Source organism: Gekko japonicus, unplaced genomic scaffold (assembly GCF_001447785.1).
Source record: "Gekko japonicus isolate JY-2015 unplaced genomic scaffold, Gekko_japonicus_V1.1 scaffold3215, whole genome shotgun sequence".
Taxonomy (NCBI): domain Eukaryota; kingdom Metazoa; phylum Chordata; class Lepidosauria; order Squamata; family Gekkonidae; genus Gekko; species Gekko japonicus.
Window position 1 is genome coordinate 81,463 of NW_015164760.1, and position 11,972 is coordinate 93,434.

Here is an 11,972-nt window from a genome sequence, read left to right on the forward strand (position 1 = left end):
CCCTAGGCGAGGCGCAGATGCCAACCTCCCGGTGGGGCCTGGAGGCCCTTTTGCTGCTACCTCCTCCTCCCCCCCCAGGGGGGAGGGCAGGTGAGCTGCGGCGGCGCCTCCTCCACCCTGGCTGGGCGCCACAGAGAGAGAGCGAGAGGGGTGGGTGCCAGGTGGGCAGAGACCCTCAATCCCTGCTGCCTTTTCTCTCGCCGGGAGGGGGGGCTCAGCTCAGCTGCCACGGGGCCCTGCTCTCCTCCCCGGCCCCTTCCCATGGCGGCGGCGATCGCCCACTGGCCACACCGCCATGCCGTCTCTGCCTCCTCCCCCTGAGGGGGGAGGGCGGGCAAGCTGCGGCGCCTCCTCCTCCACCCCGGCCGGGCGCAGAGAGAGAGAGAGAGCAAGAGGGGTGGGGGCGCGGGGGCAGAGACCCTCGATCCCCGCTGCCTTTTCTCTTTTGCCGGTTAGGGTGGCGGGGGGGAGCAGTTTGGCGCCCCTGAGGGCTAGTGCGCCCTAGGCGAGCACCTAGTTCGCTTAGCGGGTGAGCCGGCCCTGATCGAGAGCTGACTGTGCTCATGCTTACCTTGTAAATCTTTGCTGTTTATAAAAATGAATAAAAATTATCTGTTAAAAAAGAAAAAGAAAAAGGAGAGAGAGGGGCTATCTTGCCGTCATCCTAGAAGTAAAACGATCTCCAAGTTCAGTTGTTTAGTTATTTCATTTATACCCTATTTTCCTCCCTGGTGAGGATCCAGTGTGGCTTACAACTTTCTCCCACTGTGCATTTTCTCCTCACAACAGCCCTGTGAGGTAGATTGGGCCAAAACAGAGCGACTGGCCCAAGATCACCCAGGCACTTCCGACACACTGACATCTCTCTGGCTCCCAAACTGGTTATGAAGTAGAAGACTTGGTGTTTTCCATTTAGTTGGACATTTTTTCATCAGCCTCCTTTTTTTAAAATAAACGTCTGAACCTGTTATAATTTTCTCAATATAACTGCTAGATACGAGTCCAGGAGCACCTTAGCCAGTTTGGTGTAGTGGTTAAGAGTACGGACTCTACTCTGGGAGACCCGGGTTTGATTCCCCCACTCCTCCACATGCAGCTGCTGGTGTGACCCTGGGTCAGTCACAAGTTCTCTCAGAGCTGTATTTGAAAGGGAGAGAAACACCGGTGCTCTGGTCTTGGGTCAGTCGTGATAATAATAATAATGCTTTCGATTTATTAATCGCTTTCCCCACGAGTGGGATCAAAGTGATTTACAGTTACACTTTTAGACAGGGGACTAACAATGTTTCATAGGGGATAGGAAAGACAACATATAATTCATTTTTTAATTGCACACGCCGTCACTGCACGGTGGAAATGTCTCTGGCTTGGATCAGTCATGTCCCGAACGGCTGCGTCGACCAGCTTGATGACGTTGGGGCTTCAGGACCCGTATGTCATATCGCCACACTGCCACCGCCTGGCCGGAGCATCCCACTACAGGGATTTTTTGTAGCCGAGTAGTTTATTCTGCCTTTCCGATCCTGGAGCAGGTCGTCCCAACCGACAGCTAACACCTTCCCACAGGGGAGTTGGTGTGGCCACCCTCTCTAAGGAGTGGTTCCCATTTTATCTACTCACCGAGGCTTTCGAATCGCTGGGTGGACGATGAGCTGGGGACAACAGGCTGGCTGCTCACACCAGCGCGGGGCTCGGAACTGACACAGTTCGGATGTTAAGACAGTGGGATATACCCACTGTGCCACCGCTCCCCTCTTAAGTTCTTTCAGAGCTGTATGTTGTCGAAGGCTTTCACGGCCGGAGTTCATTAGCTGTTGTAGATTTTTGTATGGTCGTGGTCTGGGCATTGTAGGACCTGATGCTTCGCCAGTAGCTGTGACTGGCATCCTCCTCAGGAAACAGCCAATCCATATACAAAAACAGAATTCCCTTCATTAGATACCTGCATCAGGGTATAAGCTTTCAAGAGAGCTTTGACACTCTTGAGCTGATAACCTGAAAACCTCATTAATCTCTAAGGTGGTGTTCTCCTACAGATGAACACAGCTACCCCTTGAAATTGTCTCAGTATAGTTTGTAAAGTAAGCAAACAAAAAATTCTGGGAGATTACAGTGAGCCATCAATGGTACTCTAGGTATGAGGGGTTCTGCAAACAAAGTCCTGGGGAGTGGTGCTTTGTGGTAATTGGAGGTCTGACGTCCTTGCTTATAGGGGAAACAGTTTTACCTTTAAACACTCTCTGTGTGTATAAACTTGGTAGTTTTCTGCTGCCACCAGGAATTAAAAATTCCAAATCTCTCTTTTTTGGTAGTATGACCCAGGGTCTGGGCACTTCAGAGGACTATGAGGCCCTGAGGAAGTACTGTACTGATTTCTGGGATAAGTTTAAACAAAAATTGATTTATTTAATAAATAACAAAATAGGTGTCTGGTTATTTTGAACTGTTGCTGAAGAAAGGAACTTGTAAATATAACTGGCAAAGCCTGGAGCTACAAACAGTCTCTCAAACTCCAAAATCCACTCTGACAGGTTTATACACTCAGTATACTCTCTCTCTCTCATATATATCGCCACACAGGCTAGTCTTTTTGTTTTATTCACACTGAATAGACTCAACCCTCTTAGTCACACAGACTAAACTGTTGGTCTTATTCACTCAGAAATAGACTCAAAATCCTATAGTCACACAGACTATGCTCACTCTTCAAACTTCACATATAGAATTCTCTCTCTCTCACACACACACACAGATTCCTCTTAGAACATCTCCTCCCCCACTCTCAGTCAGCAGCCAATCACAATACACTCATCTCCCTCTGTCATTCTTCCCATATTACTGCAGACAAACTAAACATTTAAAACATTTAAAACATGGAATCATTACAGAAGGGCTTCAAGGTATTCTGTCCATCCTGGGTCTGACTAAGGTGCCAGAATGGCGCCAAGGGAGGGTCGGAGGGCAGGATAGAAAGGCCTGACTGTTTCTCTCTTTGCCTCTTCCTCAGGAACTTGCCCCTGTCCATCGGCATCTCCATGCCGATCGTCACAGTGATCTACATCATGACCAATGTGGCGTATTACTCGGTGCTGAGCAAAACGGACATACTGGCCAGCGATGCTGTGGCTGTGGTGAGTGGCCTCCTCTCTGGTGGGTTACAAAAGAGTCCGCTCGGCTGGTGTCCCGAGAGCCGTCCCCTTTTGCTCACTCTGGGTCCTGCCAGACTCAAAAGAACCCCCCTTCCAAGCGTACTCATTTCAGTGCGAGGCTCCGGAATGGGCAATCAGTTAATCATTTTAACAGATTCCCAGCTGGTTGTCCTAGTGTCAACATCTTCCACGGAGTTGGAGCTACTACTGGTGCGCCCTCTAAGCTGTGAGCAAACATTCGACTTTGTGAGCTACCGGCGTTAAAGTTGTGAGCGAGCGCTTTGGCTCCTGCATAAATCAGTTTGCTCTGGAGCCCTCCTTTCCTGAGCGAAGACAAAACTCCCGTGAGCCGGGGGCTAAAAAACTGTGAGCTGACTCACAGTTACTCAGCTTAGAGGGAACAATGACGACGACGACGACTTCTTCTTCCTCCTCCTCCCTATCCCACAAGTGGGCTCAGGGCGGCTTACAACATAAAATCCGTAAAACCATAAAAACAGTAAAGCCAATAAAACACTTGCTGGCACAATGGACAGTATCTGAGGCCTAGGGCTATGGCCAAAGAGGTTTGCCTCTTGGTTGCATTTTCTTGTTCTTTTTCCTTTGCAGACCTTTGCCGACCAAGTGTTCGGAGTGATGAATTGGACCATTCCGTTGGCTGTAGCGTTGTCCTGCTTTGGAGGCCTCAATGCCTCCATTTTAGCAGCCTCCAGGTAACCAGTGACTCCCTCCCTCCCTTCCTGAGCCAAGACAAAAATGTGTGAGCCGGAGGCTAAAAAACTGTGAGCGAGCTCACACTCAGCTTAGAGGGAACACTGGAAGCCACTCTCTGATGCTCAGAGAGCTACCTAGTCTGGTGCAGATGGGTGGGCTTGGTCTTGATTATCAGGGTCGTATACATGTGTACATATGAAGCTGCCTTATGCTGAATCAGGACTACGAAAACAACAAAGAACAACGGAGTGGGAGAGATAGTGAAACCAGAAACACTAAACCCCGAAAGTGGGCTGCGCCTCAAAAGCTCCCCATTACTAGAAAAAGAATCATATATAGTAAGACCCTGCTTCGCTTCTGCGATCTGACAAAATTGGGCTACCCTGGACCATCCGGGTGAGGGCGCCAAATCAGCGTACGTAAACTGGTAAACAAATGTATCAATGTATAATACAGAGGAAGGTGAGCAAGTCACAGTCATCGTGTGCGGGGCTGCTGGAGGCATGATGGAAGACCTCTGCCTTTTCAAAGCCCCCCAAACCAGCGCAGGGTTGTGGCCTTCCTCACACCCTGTTGCACAACACAGACGCAGCCCCAGAGTGTGAACCCGAGCTGTGACAGTTCTCACTAACTGATGTGTGCAGTTCTGGTCACCACACCTTAAAAAGGATATTATAGCTTTGGAAAAAGTGCAGAAAAGGGCGACTGGGATGATAAAGGGGTTGGAACACTTTCCCTATGAGGAAAGGTTAAGGCGCTTAGGGCTCTTTAGCTTGGAGAAACGACGACTGAGGGCTGACATGATCGAGGTTTATAAGATTATGCATGGGAAAGAACAGGTAGAGAAAGAGGTACTTTTCTCCCTTTTTCACAATACAAGAACTTGTGGGCACTCCATGAAATTGCTGAGCGGTCAAGAGTATAAATGTCCCACCAGTGAAAATTCACAAGTAGTAACTCGACTGAAAATAGTACAACACTAAGTTCAATACAAAAAACTGTGCAAATGAACGTATAGAATTTACCAAAAAACACAGGGGCCAAACGAACCAATAGGACGTAGTCAAGCAAAACAGTCAGATCGTACTGAGTCAGGCCACTGGTCCATCAGAGTCACTAATTGTCTATTCAGACTGACAGTGACTCTCCAAGGTCTCAGGCGGAGGTCTTTCACATCACCTACTACCTGACCCCTTTAACTGGGAATGCTGGGGATTGAACCTGGGGTCTTCTGCACGTCGAGCAGATGCTTTACTCCTGAGCCACGGGACCCCTCCCTGATGATGAGGGGCTTTAGAGACTTCTGAGACGACAGGAAGGGTTCTGGGCCCGTCACTGCTCTTTGGGACATTCTCTTCCTTATATGGTGCCAGTCACAGGGCTGGACGATCGCCCTCAGTTTCACCCTGCAGCTTTCTCACGCTCCCTATCTTTTCAGGCTGTTTTTTGTCGGTTCCCGCGAGGGACACCTGCCCGATGCCATCTGCATGATCCACGTCAAGCGGTTCACGCCTGTCCCGGCCCTTCTCTTTAACGTAAGACCTTGTGACGGGGTGGGGTGGGGGGGACATCCCAGCCTGCATGGTGGTGTAGGGCGGGAGGGGCAGCCTAGCCAGCCCTCCAAAAAGTCTAGGTCAGGGGTGTCGAACTCATTTGTTCTGAGGGCCGGATCTGACATAAATGAGACCTCGTTGGGCCGGGCCACGTGTGTCATGAAATGTAATGCCAGGTAGCGGAGATATAAACTTGATAAAGGACACAAACACAAAGGGTTTTTTTTTACTTGAAATAAAAACACGCTTAAAACATCAGCACTCTTGCAACATTTTGTTTATTTAACAGTGTCTGATAACTGACACCTCTTGCTCTGGATTACTGCATCAAAATGTCTGCGCTGTTGCAATCTTGATTATGCTGTTCAGGTGTGTATCTGCAAGCTGCAAACCTATGTTGACGCAGCAGCAGCATAGGCAAAAGTTTTGTTTAGAACAACGCCGGTCCCGAATCCCAACACAAACCACAAGCCACACAATACAACTTTATCAGGGACAACCAAAATGACCCAAATAGGTAAACTCTGTAAACTCTTGGAGGATTGGCTATGGCACGCGTTTTGGGTCATTTTGGTTGGTCTTCCTAAAAGGTATGATGCAGATTGCGGTTTCTTTCTGGGTTTTGATCTGGGCTCTGTTTTGATGGTTCCCTAGTAAAAGGCGTTACGTGGACAGGGGAGGGCCACATTCAAAGGATCGGGGCCTGCGAAGTTGAGTCAGCAGAAGGTTAATTGAGGAAAGGGCTTTTTGTCAATTACCGCATGCGCCTAATTAGCCAGGCAGCAATTTTTTTAAAAAACAGTGCAATCGTTTTTTAATGCGAGGCTTTAGAAAAGAATGCACCATCTTTGAAGAGGCGTTCTTTCCTCCTCACCCCCATGGGAGGGAACGCTTCTTTTAAGGTCATGCTCTCCCGGACACATTTGAGCATCATCGAAAAAACCAAGCAAGCCTGCTCTTGTCCCCGCCAGCGCTATTTATCTTCCTGTGCAAACTTACACACATTGAATCGATCATCAGTAAAAACACAGCCCATTAGTTGGCTTAGCAGGGTTCTTTTTGTAGCAGGAACTCCTTTGCATATTAGGTAAGCCAGTTTGGTGTAGTCAGTGGTTAAGTGTGCGGACTCTAATCTGGGAGTACCGGGTTTGATTCCCCACTCCTCCATTCGCACCTGGCTGGATGACCTTGGGCAAGCCGTAGTTCTGATAAGAGCTGTTCTTGAAAAAAAGAGCCGTTTCTGTCAAGAGCTCTCTCAGCCCCACCGACCTCACAGGCAATGTTCCCTCTAAGCTGTGGAGTCCTGTGAGCAAAAATCCTACTTTCTGAGCTGTTGGCATTAAAGTTGTGAACAGGTGATTTGGCTACTGCACAAATTTGTTTGCTCTGGAGCCATCCTTCCTGAGCTAAGACAAAAATGTGTGAGCCAGAGGCTAAAGAACTGTGAGCTAGCTCACACTAACTCAGCTTAGAGGGAACACTGCTCACAGGGTGTCTGTTGTGGGGAGGGGAAGGGAAAGGAGTTTGTAAGCCGCTCTGAGACACCTTTGGGTAGTGAAGGGCCATGGGGTATAAATCCAATCTCCTTCTCCTCCTCCTAATGTAGCCAATCCTCCAAGAGTTTACAGAGCTCTTCTTACAGGGGCTACTGTAAACTCTTGGAGGATTGGCTACATTTGCGGTGTGTCACCTATTAGCAAAGGAGTCCCTGCTACAAAAAGAGCCCTGTTTTTTATTTAATTGCCTGTTAAACCGACCCATTTCCAAAAGGTGTGTAGGGGACGTACTTTTGGCTTCCTCAATAAGGAGGTGGAAACTCTGCCGAAATGGAGGGTGATCGATCTTGACAGGGATGCCGTCAAATGGCTGATTGAACCTGACAAGAAGCGATCCCAGAAAATGTGCCGAAAGCGTTGGACGTGGTTCTGTCTGTGAAGATAAGCCAATTTGGGCCTGACCAGATTTTTTGATGGGATTATTTGGAAAAAAACCCCCACCCGGACTCCTGCTCCCTCTGATCTCCTTGGGGGAAGAGCAAGCTCAATTGTAAGGAGGAACTATCTGAAGCGATGTGGATCAAAGATCTTGGGAAGACCTGTTCTTCTGTGGTCGGTGGGATGAGGGTGGTGATGTTGGGGATCCAGTAGCTTTTCAGGTCCCCAGCCTTTTTTGAGCCTGCGGACACTGTTGGAATTCTGACACAGGGTGGTGGTGGGCACAGTCACGAAATGACTGCCAAAGGAGGCAAAGCCAATCATAAAATAGCTGCCATAGATGACGTCAACCGCAATGATAATTATCTTTTGGCACTGTGTGTGGAATAGCCAGGAGATCACGAAGGATTGTTTGGCTGCCTGAAGCTGTAGCTCTTTTTTGGCACCACTAGGTGGCGAGCTATGCTTATTTTTAAGCTGAGTCTGCTGTGACTTGCCCAAGGTCACTTGAAGGTGGGGAAGTGGGGAATCGAACCCGGTTCTCCAGATTCGAGTCCGCCGCTCTTAACCACTACACCAAGCTGGCTCTCAAACCACACCACAAAATACCAGAGAGTGAGGTTATATAGAACTCTTTAACCTCTTCAGCATTTCAGGCAGAGGCCTTTTAATCTGCACAGCCAATCAGAAGCCCTGCTGGGCAAAAGCCCCACCTACTAGCCCTGCCCCCTTCCTAAAAGCACTTGGCAGGTGCTGGGAAAGGTATTGGTGGGTGTCATGGTGCTCACAAGCACCATGTCGGAGACTCCTGCCGTAGCTATTCTTTGTGACTTGAATGGAGAAATACCTGTCGTGACGGGTTGGACACGCGTGGGAAGACTGGGCTGCGTGGACCCCCTGGGGGACCACCACTTCATGCTTTTGATGTCTTCCCCCAGGGGGCCATGGCTTTGATCTACCTCTGCGTCGAGGACATCTTCAAGCTGATCAACTACTACAGTTTCAGCTACTGGTTCTTCGTGGGCCTCTCGATCGCAGGTCAGCTCTACCTGCGCTGGAAGGAGCCGTCGAAGGAACGGCCACTCAAGGTAAGGTGGGGATAAAACTCTCAAAGGGGGGGGCGGGCAAGCGTGCGTATTTGGGACCTCAGTCAAGGTGTCGCTAACTCACATTAAGTGATCCTGATTATTCCCCCTTTGCTTAAGATTCAAAGATGTGTCTCGGTGGGACGTACGTTTACCTGGGCTTGTAACCAGGTGTAGTGATTACAGTATTGGATTCTAGGGAGCAATGTTCCCTCTAAGCTGTGGAGTCTTGTGAGCAAAAATTCTATTTTGTGAGCTACTGGCATGAAAGTTGTGAGCGAGCAATTTGGCTGCTGCATTAATTAGCCGCTCTAGAGCCATCCTTCCTGAGCTAAAACAAAAATGTGTGAGCCGGAGGCTAAAAAACTGTGAGCTAGCTCACACTAACTCAGCTTAGCTGGAACACTGCCAGGGAGGCGTAGTGGTTACAGTTTGGTGTAGTGTAGTGGTTTGGTGTAGTGGTTAGAAGCACGGATTCTAACCTGGGAGAACCGGGTTTGATTCCCCACTCCTCCACATGCAGCTGCTGGGGTGACCTTGGGTCAGTCACAAGTTCTTTTGGAGCTGTCCTCTCGGGAGCAGTCCTCAAAAGAGCTCTCTCAGCCCCACCTATCTCGCAGGGTGTCTGTTGTGGGAAGGGGAAGGGAAAGGAGTTTGTAAGCCGCTCTGAGACTCCGAGTGAAGGGCGGGCTATAAATCCAATCTCCTCCTCCTCCTTTCTTCTTACAGTACTGGATTCTAACATGGGAGCTCCAGGTTCAAATCCCCATTTTAAGTCTGAGGTGCAAGGTGGGATAAAATAGGGTTAAAAAGGGGCGGGGGAGAGGCCTTGGCTTCATGGCAGAGCATCTGTTCGGCAAGCTGAAGGCCCCGGGCTCGCTCCCTGGCCTCTCCAGCAGGGATCAGGTGGTAGGTGACGCGAAACCAGTGGTCTGATTCAGCATAAGGCAACTCACGTGTTGAATGAGTGGGCAGAAGATCCCCCCGTCACCTGCTTGACGTTGGCTTCCGTCCCCCACCAGCTGAGCATCATCTTCCCGGTGGTCTTCTGCCTCTGCACCATCTTCCTGGTTGCCGTCCCCCTCTACACCGACCCCGTCAATTCCGCCATTGGGATCGCCATCGCCGCGTCCGGGCTGCCTTTCTACTTCCTAGTGGTGCGGGTCCCCGAGCGCAAGAGGCCGGAGTGTCTTCGGCGGGCTGTCGGTGAGTGTCTGCAGGGTTCCCCCCCCATTTCTCTGCTCTCATAAGCTGCCCCCCCCTACACACACACACACACACTGCAAGAGCAGAAAACTGGCAAATGGGTGCAGGAATTCAGGGGCCTTCTTGGCTCTCCGCCTTCTCCCGAATCTAAGACAGGCTGCAGAATTTTACAGCTGGAGGCTGGTGGATCTCTTAACTCTACATGACTTTCAGAACTTTCTCTTACCTTTGATCCCACCTTTATCCTGTCCCTGAATCCCCACCACCGGTTCTCTGAGGCTCCCCCTCTCCTGATTGGCGCAGGCTGGTGTCGTGCTGCCAAGCGCTAACGGCAAGGCAAAGTCCGAAAGCCGGCGCGGTTGTTTTTATCGAACGGAAACAGATATCGTTATTTACGGGGCACTGTGCCCGTGGTCAGCTCCACCCAATCTGCCCCGTCTCTTGGGCCCTTCCCTCGGGGCTGTCCGGGTTCTGCTAATTCCCTCTTTGTCCTTGTGACCTTCCGCAGTCGAACTCAGTTTGAGAGGATAGCCGTATTGGTCTGCAGCATTCGAGCACCACAGAGACCCAACAAGATTTTCAGGGTACGAAATTCCGAGAGTCAAAGTTCCCTTCGTCAGATACGAAGAGCATTGACTCTGAGGAGCTCAACCTCCCCCAAAAATCTTGTTGGTTCTCTAAGGGGCTACAGGATTCGAATCTAGCTGTTCTCCCTGTCGTTTCTTGCTCCTCCTGTCTCTCTCCTCTTTTCCTTTTCTCTGCCTCCCCCAGCACCTCCCTCGTTGCCTTCTCATGGCCAGGCATGGCTCTGCATTGGCCTCTGAGTCAGGCCCCGAAGCCACATCATTGGCCGATTGCTCAGGCCAGGCCTTCCCCTCGGCAGCCTGAACAGTTTGTCTCTATCACCACAGAGGGGGGAGCCACATAGCCAGACCTGCCACCAGGCCCGTAGCGAGGATTTTTTAATTGGGGGGGGGCTTTAAATAAGTCTGGGGGCACCCCACACCCCCCAAGGGAGCGCCACTAAATAAAAAATTGGACGTTGGGAGGCCTGGGCTGGATGCGAAGCCAGGGGGCCTTGGCAGTAAGCCAGGGGGCCAGGCCCCGGGATGCCCCGCTGTGGCTATGGGCCTGCCTGCAACCCAGCTGTGAGGTGGGTCACTGGACTGGGTGCTGTGGTCCCAGTGTGACCCTGAAACAGTCGGGGCCTCGTGCTTCCCTGGCCAAAAAGCAGCTCCCGGGCCGATAGTGGTGTTCGTGATTTGGCCGGGGCGGTAAGGCTGGGTGGTTCCTGGTCCATCTCCCCTCTTTGACCCCTGGACTGATTCGATCCGTTCTCTCTGCAGCCTCCGTGACGCGGCTGATCCAAATCCTGTGTTCGTCTGTCCTGACGGAGATGGACCCCGACACGACAGCCAAGTCTCTGATGGAGGGGCTTGCCGTGGGGGGGGGGCTCTCCTCCCCGCCCTCTCCTTTGATGACGGACTCTTTCCTGTCCTCTAATTTATTGTTTGCTACGTCGCTGGACTGGGGGGATGGATAGCTGCTGGTGGAACTGAGGGGGCCTTCTCCGTGGTGCGTGGATGACCCCAGACCACCCGACACATCCCCAATAAACTCTCAGCACTCTACAAATCCGACTGCGATTTTTATCCGTGCCTTCGGCAACTGGCCTTAGTTTCAACTTCGCCCTCCCCAACAATCGTTCCAGTGTTTTGGTTGGCCTTCTCCGTCGGATCCACCTCCGCCTTTCTCCTTACCTGTGCTCCTCAGTAAAAAGTTTTTCTTCTTGGTTGTTCTCCTGACCCTCCCAGTTTCCATTGGACTGACGCTATCGCCCTAGGTTTTCCTTGCTCTGTTAGACCACCACAGGATACAGGCAGGGAAACACGTCCCCATGTTTACGGACGGCATCTAGCTGCATACCAGACAATGGGAATGAACAACAGAAGAACATGGCCACTATCATGTTTGTGAGTTTCGCAGAGGCACTGGCCTTAGCTGTTGTTGAAGAAAGGATGCTGAACTCAATGGATGTGGGTCTGATCCAGAAAGGCAATTCCTGTGTCTTGGCAAAACCAGGGGAGGGAGCTGTGGCTCAGTGGCAGAATATCTGCTTGGGAGGCAAAAGGTCACCGGTTCAATCCCCAGCACCTCGAGTTGAAAGGATGAGGTCGCAGGTGATGTGACAGACCTCTGCCTGATACCCTGGGGAGCCGCTGCCTGTCAGAGTAGACGATACTGACCTTAATGGATCAGTATAAGGCAGCTGCACAATTCCATGTGTCTGAAGATGCACCCAGACCCAACCCTGGATTCTTCCTTTCCCTA

The 11,972-nt window shown here is 50.8% G+C and overlaps 1 protein-coding gene across 1 annotated transcript in view; it reads left to right on the forward strand.

Moving 5' to 3' along the window:
- Positions 1–11,184, forward strand: part of SLC7A7 (solute carrier family 7 (amino acid transporter light chain, y+L system), member 7) — a 24,882-nt gene extending 13,698 nt beyond the window's left edge. The window contains exons 4-9 of the mRNA XM_015409688.1: positions 3,008–3,131; positions 3,759–3,862; positions 5,302–5,398; positions 8,289–8,438; positions 9,458–9,641; positions 10,988–11,184. Of these exons, the coding sequence (XP_015265174.1) occupies positions 3,008–3,131; positions 3,759–3,862; positions 5,302–5,398; positions 8,289–8,438; positions 9,458–9,641; positions 10,988–11,184 (856 nt within the window). The remainder of the gene's footprint in view (positions 1–3,007; positions 3,132–3,758; positions 3,863–5,301; positions 5,399–8,288; positions 8,439–9,457; positions 9,642–10,987) is intronic.
- The last annotated feature ends 788 nt before the right edge of the window (positions 11,185–11,972 follow it).